The sequence below is a fragment of the Thamnophis elegans genome, chromosome 12 (genome assembly GCF_009769535.1).
Source record: "Thamnophis elegans isolate rThaEle1 chromosome 12, rThaEle1.pri, whole genome shotgun sequence".
NCBI lineage: Eukaryota > Metazoa > Chordata > Lepidosauria > Squamata > Colubridae > Thamnophis > Thamnophis elegans.
In genome coordinates this window covers 16,269,221-16,282,170 of record NC_045552.1, presented here as the reverse complement: position 1 = coordinate 16,282,170, position 12,950 = coordinate 16,269,221, and the positions used below count along the sequence as shown (strand labels likewise).

The window sequence follows — 12,950 nt, the reverse complement described above, 5'->3', positions numbered from 1 at the left end:
CCTCAACCCTCAAACCTCAGGCTTGGAAACTTTTCTTCCCTTCTTAGCAAAAAATCCCAGAGAAGCATCTACAGGGGCTGAATTTGATAGACTTAGCTTAATAGCAATAGCACTTACACTTATATACCGCTTCACAGTGCTTTATAGCCCTCTTTAAGCAGTTTACAGAGTCAGCACATTGCCCCCCAACAATCTGGGTCCTCATTTTACACACCTCGGAAGGATGGAAGGCTGAACCAACCTTGAATCCGGTGGGATTTGAACTGCCAAATTGCAGGCAGCCGGCAGCAGCAGAAGTGGTCTGCAGTACTGCACTTTAACCACTGCACCACCGAAATTGTCATCTCTACCTCCAGATTTTCACCAGGCTGGGCTGGGGACTTTTGACCCCAGACCATTCCCCTTAGTGCCCATGGCTGCTACCCAGATGCTTAAAAGTTTCTCCAGAGCGGTGTTGCTCAATCGTGGCAACTTCAAGAAGTTAGGACTTCAACTCCCAGAACTCCCTAGCCAGCATGCTGGGAATTCTGAGAGTTAAAGTTCCAGACCAGACCAGAGGTGGCATTCAGCAGGTTATGACCAGTTCTGGAGAACCGGTAGCGGAAATTTTGAGTAGTTCGGAGAACCGGTAAATACCGGCTGTGGCTGGCGCCGCCCCCATCTATTCTCTGCCTCCCGAGTCCCAGCTGATCGGGAGGGAATGCAGATTTTACAGTATCCTTCCTCTGCCACAGCAACAAGCCACGACCACCAACCCATGCCACGCCCACCAAGCCACGCCCATAGAACCGGTAGTAAAAAAAATTGAATCCCACCACTGTTCCAGACCTTTTAAATTGCCATGACTGAGAAACACCACTCTAGAGAGTTAGCAACAGAATGGATGCAAGGGTTTTCTGACGCAGGAAAGGCTCAACAAATGCTAAATCGTGCCTGGTTAATGAGTAGGGAGGGGGGGCTGCACTTAACCCAAACAAACCCCAGCTGTAGAGCAAAGCTCCTCTTATCTTACTCCACCCTCCTGTTGAACATACCACCTTGAAACAACTTCTCTGCGGTTCCTCGCTGGCAGCCATTCAGCTCAGGGAATTGGCAGCCCGCCAGGAAGGGGGGAAAAAAACATGTGTTTGGGATAACAGCAGCCAAGCTAACATAGGAAACAGTTGCCCACCATGAGGCCGGCTTTTTGTGACTGCCTGGGCCGTAATCAACCATCATCGTTGGCTTCTCCAGAGAGGTTTTGTCTTGGCTATGCTCACTACTTTTGAACTGGGGAAGCCGTGCCCAGGGGCCTACAACTCAAATTCGCATCTTGAAAAGAAAAAGAAAATCAGCAAACTTGACCAGCCAGGGACAATCGATGCCCAATTCTGCCCCTTACCAGGTTTTTGAAAAGCGCAGTCACTTCCCTGGTGAAAACAGCGAGGTTGAGGAAGCCGGTGGAAAGTTCATGGTTGTTCTGAGACAGATGGTTATTGCCAAAGTTCTCCAGAGTTTCGCTGTATTGTTCCTCGTTCTCCACGTGAGCTGACAAAATAAAACGGGAAAGGGGAAATAAAGGTGAGGATGGAAGGGGGGCAGACTGTCAGACCTGGAAGCCATCTCCCCCGTTCCCTCCCCACACAACCAGCAGCGCAAGTCACCACTAGAAGCCAAACCAGATGGCACCTGACCAGGGGTGGGGTTCTTGCCCCGTTCCAACCGGTTCGGTTGGAACGGGGCCGGCGGCGTCCTCGTGCACGCGCGCGGTGCACGCATGCGTACTAGCATCTGTGCGATGCTCCAGCTGCTCCTGGAGGATCGCGCAGGCACTGTATGCATCCTGCGCATGCGTGGAAGCGCAGAACTCGTCAAAACCGGGTAAGGACCGCGGGCGGGCGGGTGGGCCCTTCACCGTTCCCGGAAGTTACTTACTTCCGGGTTCACCGACCAACTGGTTCGCAGGGACCGCCACGAACCGGTTGAAACCCACCCCTGCACCTGACTACAACCGGGACAAACTTGACAACTGCATTAAAAACCACACTACCAGTGGCTGACAGACAATAAAGATGTCTCAACTATGAGGGAGGGACTAGCATGGAAGGGATCCCAACTGTATGTCCCTGCGACCTTGGGACTGGAAGTGCTTCAGCGCAGCCATGACTGGAAGCTAGCTTGGATTCCTGAAAATTCTGCACCTCCCCAGAAAACAATTTTGGTGGCCAAAGATGAAAGCAAATGTCGTGGAAGACTATGGAAAAAGCTGTGCCCCTGTGCAGCCATGCAAATGATACCAGGGACGCCCCCTGCACTCCTTCAGCAAGTGGTGAGCCCCAGCAGACCTTGGGAAGAAATAGCAATGGGTTTTATAGTTGAACTTCCAGAGAGTGGGGAGGGGGGGGGAACACACAATCATCTGGATGATCATTGATTCATTTTCCAAGCAAGCCCACTTCTCAGCGTCAGCATGGAGGTGAATTAAATGAACCGGAACAAAAGAAACAATCCCTTATTTTTGTACCCTTGTGGGTTAACTGCCCTTTTTAGGGCAAAAGGAAACCAAATGACAATGCATAAATGGGTTGATCACTTTTGCAGAAGTGGCTTGTTGGAATCCTTGCAAGTGATTCTAGAATGAGGGATCTGATAAAGCAATCCCTTAGTCCTTTAAAACAAGACATACAAACTACAGGCAGTCCTCGATTTACAACAATTCGTTTTCTGACCGTTCAAAATGTGGAAAATGTTATTTAGGGCTGTTTTTCACAGTTACGACCTTTAATCACAGGATCACGGGGATGCTGCAAAATCCAGATGCTTGGCCACTGGGTCATATTTACGACCATTGCTGTGTCCTGGGGTCTATGTGATCCCCTTTTGCAACCTTCTGATAAGCAAAATCCATGGGGAAGCCAGATTCACTTAAAACAAGGGGTGAAATCCAGCAGGTTCTGGGGAACCAGTAGCAGAAATTTTGAGTAGTTCAGAGAACCAGTAGCTTTAAAGTAGTTCAGAGAACCAGTAGCAGAAATTTTGAGTAACTCAGAGAATCAGTAGCGGAAATTTTGAGTAGTTCAGAGAACCAGTAGCAGAAATTTTGAGTAACTCAGAGAACTAGTAACGGAAATTTTGAGTAGTTCAAAGAACTAGTAGTAGAAATTTTGAGTACTTCAGAGAACCAGTAGCAGAAATTTTGAGTAGTTCGGAGAACCGGCAAATGCCACCTCTGGCTGGCCCCAGATTGGGGTGGGAACGGGGATTTTGCAGTATCCTTCCCCTGCAATGCCCACCAAACCACGCCACACTCACCAAGCCAAGCCCACAGAACCGGTAGTAAAAAAAATTGAATTTTACCACTGCTTAAAACCATGTTACTAACTTAACAACTGCAGCGATTCACTTAACAACCGCGGCAAGGAGGGTTGTAAAATGGGGCAAAACTCACTGAACCAATGTATCACTGAACCGCAGAAATTTGGGGCTCGAATTGTGGCCCAAGTAAGCCGAGGACAACCTGTAGTTGGGTCTGAAAAGAAGAGACGCCTGAATCGACTCCCGGGTTTGCAGCATGGACGAAGGAATCACAGCAGACCAACACCGTAAGGGCCTGAAGGGAGACTAGGTATCATGGGCTACCTAGGAATCCAACCCCCAATGTAATATTAACCTGAGAAAACAAGCAGACATTCTTGGCTGCTGAGGAGGAAACGAGCCGTCAAGGGATGTTTATAAACGGTGTAGGAAAAGCAGAAACGTTTGAGACGTTTCAGGAGAGGAGGCGATAAGGAAAAAGAAAAGGATTAGGAAAAGTTTGTGAGACCGAAAACAGGTCTCTTGGCTTTAGCTGAACATCAGGGTCAATCTGCAGTACGTTTCATGACAATGCAGGTAGTCCTCGACTTACAACAGTTCATTTGGCTCTGCAACCCAACAAGACAGACAAAGACTTCAACGGAAAATTAGAACTGCAGGGGGAAAAAAACATTGCTACCAACCTGCCTTCCATTGAGGACCTGTACACTGCACAAGTCAAAAAGAGGGCTGTGAAAATATCTACAGACCCCTCACATCCTGGACATAAATTGTTTCAACTCCTACCTTCAAAATGACGCTATAGAGCACCGCACACCAAGACAACTAGACACAAGGACAGTTTTTTCCCCAAATGCCATCACTCTGCTTAACAACTAATTCCCACAACACTGTCAAATTATCTACTAAGGCTGTACTACTATTATTCTTCTCTTCCTTCCTAGTATCTATCTCTTCCCAATTATGACTATAACCATGTTGCTTGTATCTTTCCATTTATATTCTTTTATTTGTTTCCTAGTATGATTTGATAGCTTATAAGTAACCTTGACTATCACTAAGTGTTGTATCTTTTTATTCCTGATGAATGTATTTTATTCTCCTGATGTACACTGAGAGCGTATGCACCAAAGACAAATTCCTTGTGTGTCCAATCACACTTGGCCAATAAAGGAACTGGGTATGTCTAGTTCAATGAAAAGAAGGACTAGGGAAGACATGATAGCAGATATCTCAGGGGCTTCCACAAAGAAGAGGGAGTCCAACTATTCTCCAAAGCACCTGAGGGCAGGACAAGAAGCAATGGATGGAAACTCATCAAGGAGAGAAGCAACTTAGAACTAAGGAGAAATTTCATGACAGTGAGAACAATTAATCAGTGGAGCAACTTGCCTCCAGAAGTTGTGAATTCTCCAACACTGGAAGTTTTTAAGATGTTGGTTAATCATTTGTCTGAAGTGGTGTAGGGTTTCCTGTCTAAGCAGGGGGTTGGACTAGAAGACCTCTGTTATTATTAGAGTAACAACTCTGTTATTCTATTCTATTAGCCATTAGAACTTAGAATGCTGCAAATGCTCCCATGCTACGAATTTTTTAGGTTTTACTGTAGAGATTTTGCTTGCGGGTATGAGAGTTGTAATTGTTTTCCCCCTTGGTGGGGGCAGTTTTTGCCTAGGTCTTTTTCAACCTTGGCAATGTTCAACCCCAAGAATTTCCCAGCCAGCATGGGACTCCCAGTTGAAGTTCATACACCCGAAAGCTGCCAACGTTGAGCCGCACTGGCTTTTGTGCCTACAGCTTAACATGCGGCTGCTTTCAAGCCTGTATCTACAAAGCCAGATGGCACATCACAAACCCACACCCCTCCCACGGGTGATCAGCCAGATGGCCTCCTAGGCTGATGCACCAGCTGATAATGAGCATTAACTTACTGAGTCCAGAAACATGAATCGCTTTCACGTATTTCCTGATCCGCTGAAGAATGGCTTGGTCTCCATCCAAACTCTGAAATACAAAAAGGGGAAAATTGCAAAGGCTTTTAAATGTTGGGTTAATGTAGCTAATTTAAGCCCCTTTTCAAACAAAAAAAAACAACAGAAAACCAGTGACATCTTTGCAAGACTGTATGTCACAAGTGTTCACTTAATCAGTGGAGGAGTTTACACACAAAATGAAATCTTGAACCACCCTAGCTGGTAATGCAACAGTGTGTATCTGTCACCATCTCCTTGCCAGCGTAGCAAGAGCATAGCAATAATACTTAGACTTATATACCACTTCACAGTGCTTTACAGCCCTCTCCAAGCAGTTTACAGAGTCAGCCTATTGCCTCCCAACAATCTGGGTCCTTATTTTACCCACCTTGGAAGGATGGAAGGCTGAGTCAACCTTGAGCCTGCTGAGATTTGAACTGCTAAATTGCAGGCAGCCGGCAGGCAGCAGAAGTAGCCTGCAGTTCTGCACTCTAACCACTGTGCCACCATGGCTCTTAGCGGTTTGAAAGCATGCAAATGGTATAAAGGAGGTATAAACTTACATAACCTAACCAGGATGGTTGAATGTATGGTGATCTTAGAATAGAACAGAACAGAACAGAACGGGTTGGGTTGGGTTGGGTTGGGTTGGGATAGGATAGGATAGGACAGGACAGGACAGGATAGGATTATTTATTGGCCGTGTGATTGGACACACAAGGAATTGGTCTTTGATGCATATGCTCTCAGTGTACATAAAAGAGATACATTTGTCACAAATCATAAGGTACAACACTTAATGATAGTTATAGGGTGCAAATAAGCAATCAATCATTGTAGGCCCCTGCTCTGAACAACAATAGGCACAACTATACAAGTGATAGGGAAAAGAGGGAGAAAGGCTTGAATCAGCAACGAGTTAATTGCAGCTTGGCGAAGCTTCAGTCATGATAACAGTGCTGGAAAACACTTGAGGAGTGTAATCGTTGGCAGGAGGGAAAATCATTGTTTAGGGTCAAACAAGGGATAACATTTGCAGTACCGAATAAGAGAAGATGGTTTCCCCACTGTTGGGAAAGTTAGCTTGGAAAGAGAACTTGTACAGTATCAGTTCTTCTACGGCCTCCTTTGATCCAATGAAATTTTAGCATTTTTGGCTTCTGATTTTAGACATTGGTAGAGATGCAGGGAAAGCAGTTAAAGATGCTCAGCTTGTCAGCTGAAAAGCTGAAAGCAGGTTTGAGATCTGAGCACCGTGGGTTGGGGTGAGCTCCCGTTCCTTGCCTCAGCTCCTGTCCAGTTTGAAAGCATGCAAATCATCATCATCATCTTTTAATGACCCCATGAAATTTATTACAATCAGGACAGGATGCTGGGATGGCAGTGGGAAGTAGGAACATCATGCTGCTCGAGACACATGGATACAATGGCTGAGGAAACATTGATCTGAATTTTTATTTATTAATGTATTTTTCACATTTCTGCACTGCCCTCCTCCCTCAAATGTTTAATGAAAAGAAGGACCAGGGGGGGTGACATGATAGCAGTGTTCCAATATCTTGGGGGCTGCCACAAAGAAGAGGGAGTCAAGTTATTCTTCAAAGCACCTGAAGGCAGGGCAAGAAGAATGGGTGGAAACTAATCAAGGAAAGAAGCAACCTAGAACTAAGAAATTTCCTGACAATTAGAACAAATCATCAGTAGAACAACTTGCCTCCAGAAGTTGTGAATGCTCCAACACTGGAAGTTTTTAAGAAGAGATTGGATAACCATTTGTCTGAAGGGCTGTAGGGTTTCCTGCCTAAGCAGAGGGTTGGACTAGAAGACCTACAAGATCCCTTTCAAATCTATTGTTCTGCTCTGCTCTGTTCTACTCTACACCACTCCACTCCACTCCATTCCTATTCTATTTCTATTTCTATTCTATTCTAAAGATGCCAAGGTGGAGAAACACGGATCTATTCCAACTAGCAAGGTCTTTCCCATCTGCTGCCAATTCTCTTTTGCCTGGAGCTGAACCGGGAATTTGTTACCTGCAAAAGGTCAGAGAGGCTGTGAATTGGACCCAAACTACCTGAGTCAGCCTCCAGTTTCTCCCGTACCTCACATGACAAGAGTTCACCTGGGGAAGGCAGACCCGACAGCAGAAGTCTTGGCATGCCTGATCTTGTTAGAGGAACTGCAAGAGGATCCAGGGAGGGGCGTCTCTCCCAGGTGGATCCCGTGCACAACGGAGACAGGCTGTCGGTTGAGGTGTTATTATCCAGCAGTGCAAGATCCATCAAGAGGAATCAAGCTGAAAGGAAGGAATCACATTCATTGCAACACAGTGCAAATCTTGCAATGCTTTTTATTGTTCTGTTAGGAGAGTACAGCAATAGCAGAGAAACACTCGGAGAAATGGACTTCAGGTTGACGTCAAGGTGGAGAAACACCCGGATAGATGGACTTCAGTTGACGTCAAGGTGGAAGAAACACCCGGATGGATGGACTTCAGGTTGACGTCAAGGTGGAGGAACACCTGGATGGATGGACTTCAGTTGACGTCAAGGTGGAAGAAACACCTGGATGGATGGACTTCAGGTTGACGCCAAGGTGGAGAAACACCTGGATGGATGGACTTCAGGTACGTCAAGGTGGAGAAACACCTGGATGGATGGACTTCAGGTTGACGCCAAGGTGGAGAAACACCTGGATGGATGGACTTGAACTTCCACAGAAAAGCTGTGCTGGCTCGCTTTCCCCCCTCCCCAAGCCTCCATACAGAACCTGCATTTACCTCGCATCCAATACTGGCAACGTGGGGATTCCTGGGAGGGGAGGGGAGGGGAGGGCGGGGTGCAGCCAGCCAGGAATGGGATTTGGAGGTTCTCCAAACTGGCCATAATGTTAGCTACGGGTTCTCCCGAACCTGGGCAAACCCATAGCAGCCGACCCTGGGTTAAGGTAAAATAGACTGGTATAGCAAGATCAGGGGACTGCTTCTGTTTGACAGTCTTACTGTAATCATCAATGATTGAAAAGGGATTTCTTAAAGGAGAATTGGGGTGTACACATTGTATTTTGAGAGACTTTTCATTGTTGTTTTGGCTGTTCCTGCCAACAGAAAACAAGCCAAACACCTGGCCTGATCTATTGGAGTGGACAATCCTTGAGCACCCATCCCCAGACAAATGACTCAGCCCAAGAGATGAGATCCAGAATAAAGGAGAAAAGTAGACTTTCTTCAAAAAAAAAAGAGAGGAGGCACATCGGTTCTGCAGCTGGAGATGTCCTTACAAAACCCTCTTCTGTCCAATTCTATTAGATCTACAGATCTCTCTGTGCAAGGATCCCATTGACACTTAGATTTCGAGAAAGGGCCTTGAACCCGTTCGAAATGGACTTTGCCAGCCAGCAAGAATCACAGCAAGCTTCAAAAATAGGGTCTCCTTGGCAGCGTCTCTCTCTCTCTCTATTGCATAATGGACACCAGTCAGTCAATGGGCCCATTCTCCATCTTCCCAATCTCAATGCAGCGAGTACCAGTTAGTACAGCACAGAAGCCGCCAATTGGCAAGGAAACCTGGCCCAAGAATGACAGCAATGTAATCTAAATTTAGGAGGAGCGTAATACATACTCGCAAAACAAACAAAAGGAAATCCTCAGGGAGCAAGACAGAGACTGGCACAGGCTACTCAACAGTGGGCAGTCTGGGCAGCTGCCATGCCAAGGAGCCCATAAACGGAAATCAGGTCAACCCAGGATTATAAGCCTCTCAGCTCCTTTCCAAGAATTACGAGATGCCAAGAATTCAGCATGCCATCAACACGCCGTCCGGTTTTTCACCTCCAGGAATTTGAATCATCACAAGGGAAAGCAAACAGAGAAAGTGCCCTTTCAGGCTGATTCAAAATATACCACCTTACTCAACTTGGCAACGTATCTCTAGTTTGATGGAAGGCACCAGTTCTCCTGTTTCCCTGAAAATAAGACCTCCCTGGATAATAAGCCCAATTGGGCTTTTGAGCGCATGCGCTAAAATAAGCCTTCCCCAAAAATAAGCCCTCCCTGAAAATGTTGCAACACAGCAGCAGTCATGAGGTGACCACACTCGCCGCTTGCTGCACCTCAAAAATAATAAGACCTCCCCGAAAATAAGGCCAAGCACTTATTTCAGGGGGTCAAAAAAAAATAAGACCCTGTCTTATTTTGGGGGAAACATGGTAAAAACTGAGAGGCTGTGAGTTCCCAGACACATTTCCTCACAGGAAGAGTTAAGGCATAGATGGAATTCTCCTTCAACATTCAGCAAGCACTCGCTTTCCTCCCCAAAACTCCAGATTCCCCAAATGTTGAGATACAGTACAACTATTTTTCAATGTGCTTATGAATTGGCATCTAGGCATTTCATGCAAATCGGGACCTCTTTTGGGGTCATTCGTTTTGTCTTTAGTGGGAAATGGAGACTGGCGTAAAAATGGCTCTTTTGCATTGTTTTTACCACCATCGCTACCCTGTTTTAAAAAAAACAACTAATGACTATACAATACTTTGGAACAAGGATGTAGACAGCTGCCCAAGAGGAGAACGGAAAGAGATTCATATAGAATCTGACAGTTGCTAGTAAAACTTGATAGCCCAGGAAGTTATGAGATCTTCTACCTTTATTGTTGGGGAAGGGAGGGACACACACAGAGAGAAAGAGACCTGGTAAATTTCCTAAACACTCTTCGGTCTTGGAATGTAGAGTCCAGGATAAGACCCTCACCTCCAAACAAATCTAAGTTTAACCTCACTAGGCCAGTAGAAATTGATTTTTTAAAAAAAAGTTCTAGTTCCTGCATTGCAAATGCCATTTAGTCATTCTGCAAAAGTGGATTTCTAAGAGGGATCCAAGTTAGGTTAATGTCCCTCAATGTTCTTTCATCTATTGATCATTTTTAAAATTAAAAATTAAATGGCTTACATCAGAGATGTCCGACTTTGGCAACTTTTAAGATCTGTGGATTTCAACTCCCAGAATGGCTGGCTGGGTAATTCTGGAAGTTGAAGTCTCCAGATCTTAAAGCAGCCAAGGTCGGAACACCTGTTTTCTTGTAGATGTGCCCTGATGATGTTACCTAGTTTGGTAATGGAAACGTCTGCAAGACAAACAATCAAACTGAGAGAGCACCAAGATCCTCTCTTGAACTTCATCATAAGGTAAACCCATACTATTTGCTCTGAGGTTTGATGGGAATGTTTTCTCCTTCCCTCAACACCTCCTCCATCCCCCAAATATTCAAAAGCAATTTCTTTCCCATCAAAACCTGACAAAGAAGAATAACAAACAACCTCTTTGGCACACCCATAACTCTTACTGATGTTCACTCAGTGTATCATGATCTCCTCCCATCTTAACTAGACCATAATTTTGGTGGGGTCTTTAGAACAGTTAATGATTGTTGGCAGGCCCATCCAAAGAAAGCCCAGATCTTCCAACTTTCATTCTTCTCCTTTTGGGGCCAATGCATATTCAGAAAACACAAAAGCAGTAAGAGAAGCATGTGATGCAGCTCTCCAGGAACTGCAAGCAGGTAAAGACTCACGTGGTTTACTAAAAGGGAGTCAAGAGCTCAGAGTTCCATGTAGATAAGACAGAATGTTTCGGTCTAAAACAGAGTCTTTCAACTGTCCCCAAATCTTCCTCTAGTTTTGAACATGATGAATACTGTAGGAGCTTTCGCGATGGTTCCACCCTAACCCTAACCCTAACCCTAACCCTAACCCTAACCCTAACCCTAACCCTTAACCTAACGCTAAACCTAACGCTAACCCTTAACCTAACGCTAAACGTAACCCTAACGCTCTAAACCTAACCCTAACACTTAACCTAACCCTAACCCTAACCCTAAACCTAACCCTTACCTTTATGTGAATCGGCTTGCTTTAATTTTATTTTTATTTCCATTTTTAATTTTTTTCGGCGCGCTGTGATGACGTCAAATGTGCGCTTTCGTCGAGCGCGATTTTGTCCTCCGCGGTTTTGACGGGTCACGTTCGCGATAAACAGAAATAATACCTCTTCCTCCTAATCAAATCAAAGTTTTATTATGGCTATCAGACCAACAGGAACAAACACAAAAAAATAAGAAAAAATGGAAGACGCGTAAGAGAAGGGAAATTAATGCAGATTTTCCAGCTCCAAACAGAGATGCAGCATACACACAGAAATGCAAAATTGTGCAACCGCAAAGGACCCAATTGAACAATGGCCAGGCTGGGGAGGGGAGGGGGAGGGCAACAAAGTCACATGCTCTGCCAAGAAATTCTCTCCTGGTACATAAAGTTAGTACATGGGCAATGTTTGTAGTACATTGAGAGCTGCCCAGAGTTACTCTCAATGTACTCCAGCGGTGCCAGAATAAAATTAAATTAATGTTCACTCGGAATGCCAAATGCCTGATAAACTTGCAGAAATTGTGGACTCTAACCAGCCAAAGCGAAATGTCACTGGAGGCTCTGAGTCATCCAGGTCATGGTTGTCCAATTACCTCCACTAGACCGATACGATCGCATCGATTAGGCCTCCTCCGAATTCCATCTACTAGCCAGTGCAAACTGGCAACTACCCGGAGGAGAGCCTTCTCGGTGGCTGCTCCGACCCTCTGGAACGAACTCCCCGTAGAGATTCAGACCCTCACCACCCTCCAATCCTTCCGCGCCGCTTTGAAGATCTGGCTGTCCCGGCTGGCCTGGGGTTAAGATTCCAACCCCACCCAAATTGTGTGACTGTTGTGCTCTCTTTTAATATGTTGTATTGTTTCCATATTGGAATACTGTTTGTCTTTCCCCCCCTCCCTTTTTGAATTGTGAGCCACCCTGAGTCCCCCCAGGGAAAAGGGCGGCATACAAATAAAGGAAACGAAACGTCCTAGAGGTGCTTTCTTCAAGAGGCAACTGGACTTCCTGGTTTTTCTTTTGAAGACGTTTCACTTCTCATCCAAGAAGCTTCTTCAGCTCTTCGGAGGAAGACGCTTCTTGGATGAGAAGTGAAACGTCTTCAAAGAAAAAACAGAAAGTCCAGTTCCCTCTTGAAAAAAGCTCCTTTGGCTCACCCATGGCCTGGATAACTGAGAATCTCCATCAACACTATTCTTGGGCAATCCAAAGGTGCTTTTTCAAGAGGCAACTGGACTTCCTTTGTTTTTCCTTGAAGACATTTTGCTTCTCATCCAAGAAGCTTCTTCAATTCTGGGACAAGCATGACCTTTTGGGGCAACTATGACCTGAATGACTGAGAATCTCCCTAAATACTATTCTTGGGCAATCCAAAGCTACTTTTTCAAGAGGCAACTGGACTTTCTGGTTTTTCTTTGAAGATGTTTTGCTTTTCATCCAAGAAGCTGGATTAGAAGTGAAACGTCTTCCCAAAAAACAGAAAGTCCAGTTGCCTCTTTAAAAAGTATCTTTGGGACAACATGACCTGGATGACTGAGAATCTCCATAGACGTCTGGGGTAAGGTTGTCCTAGCATAAGCACTGGGTATTTTCCAGCCTTGATTTAATTTTGGGCAAGGAAATAATTCACTTGGTCAAATGGTGGCCATATACATTGATCAAATCTCTAGGGAGATTCTCAAGTCATCCAGGTCATGGTTGTCCCAAAGATGCTTTTTCAAGAGACAACTGGACTTTCTGTTTTTTTTTTTCTTTTCTTT

At 45.3% G+C, this 12,950-nt stretch overlaps 1 protein-coding gene across 1 annotated transcript in view; it reads right to left on the bottom strand.

The window, feature by feature from the left end:
* Positions 1-12,950, bottom strand: part of ASAP3 (ArfGAP with SH3 domain, ankyrin repeat and PH domain 3) — a 93,941-nt gene that overhangs the window by 65,252 nt on the left and 15,739 nt on the right. Inside the window, exons 2-3 of the mRNA XM_032228013.1 lie at positions 5,226-5,298; positions 1,382-1,527 (exon numbers count right to left, since the gene is read on the bottom strand). Of these exons, the coding sequence (XP_032083904.1) occupies positions 1,382-1,527; positions 5,226-5,298 (219 nt within the window). The remainder of the gene's footprint in view (positions 1-1,381; positions 1,528-5,225; positions 5,299-12,950) is intronic.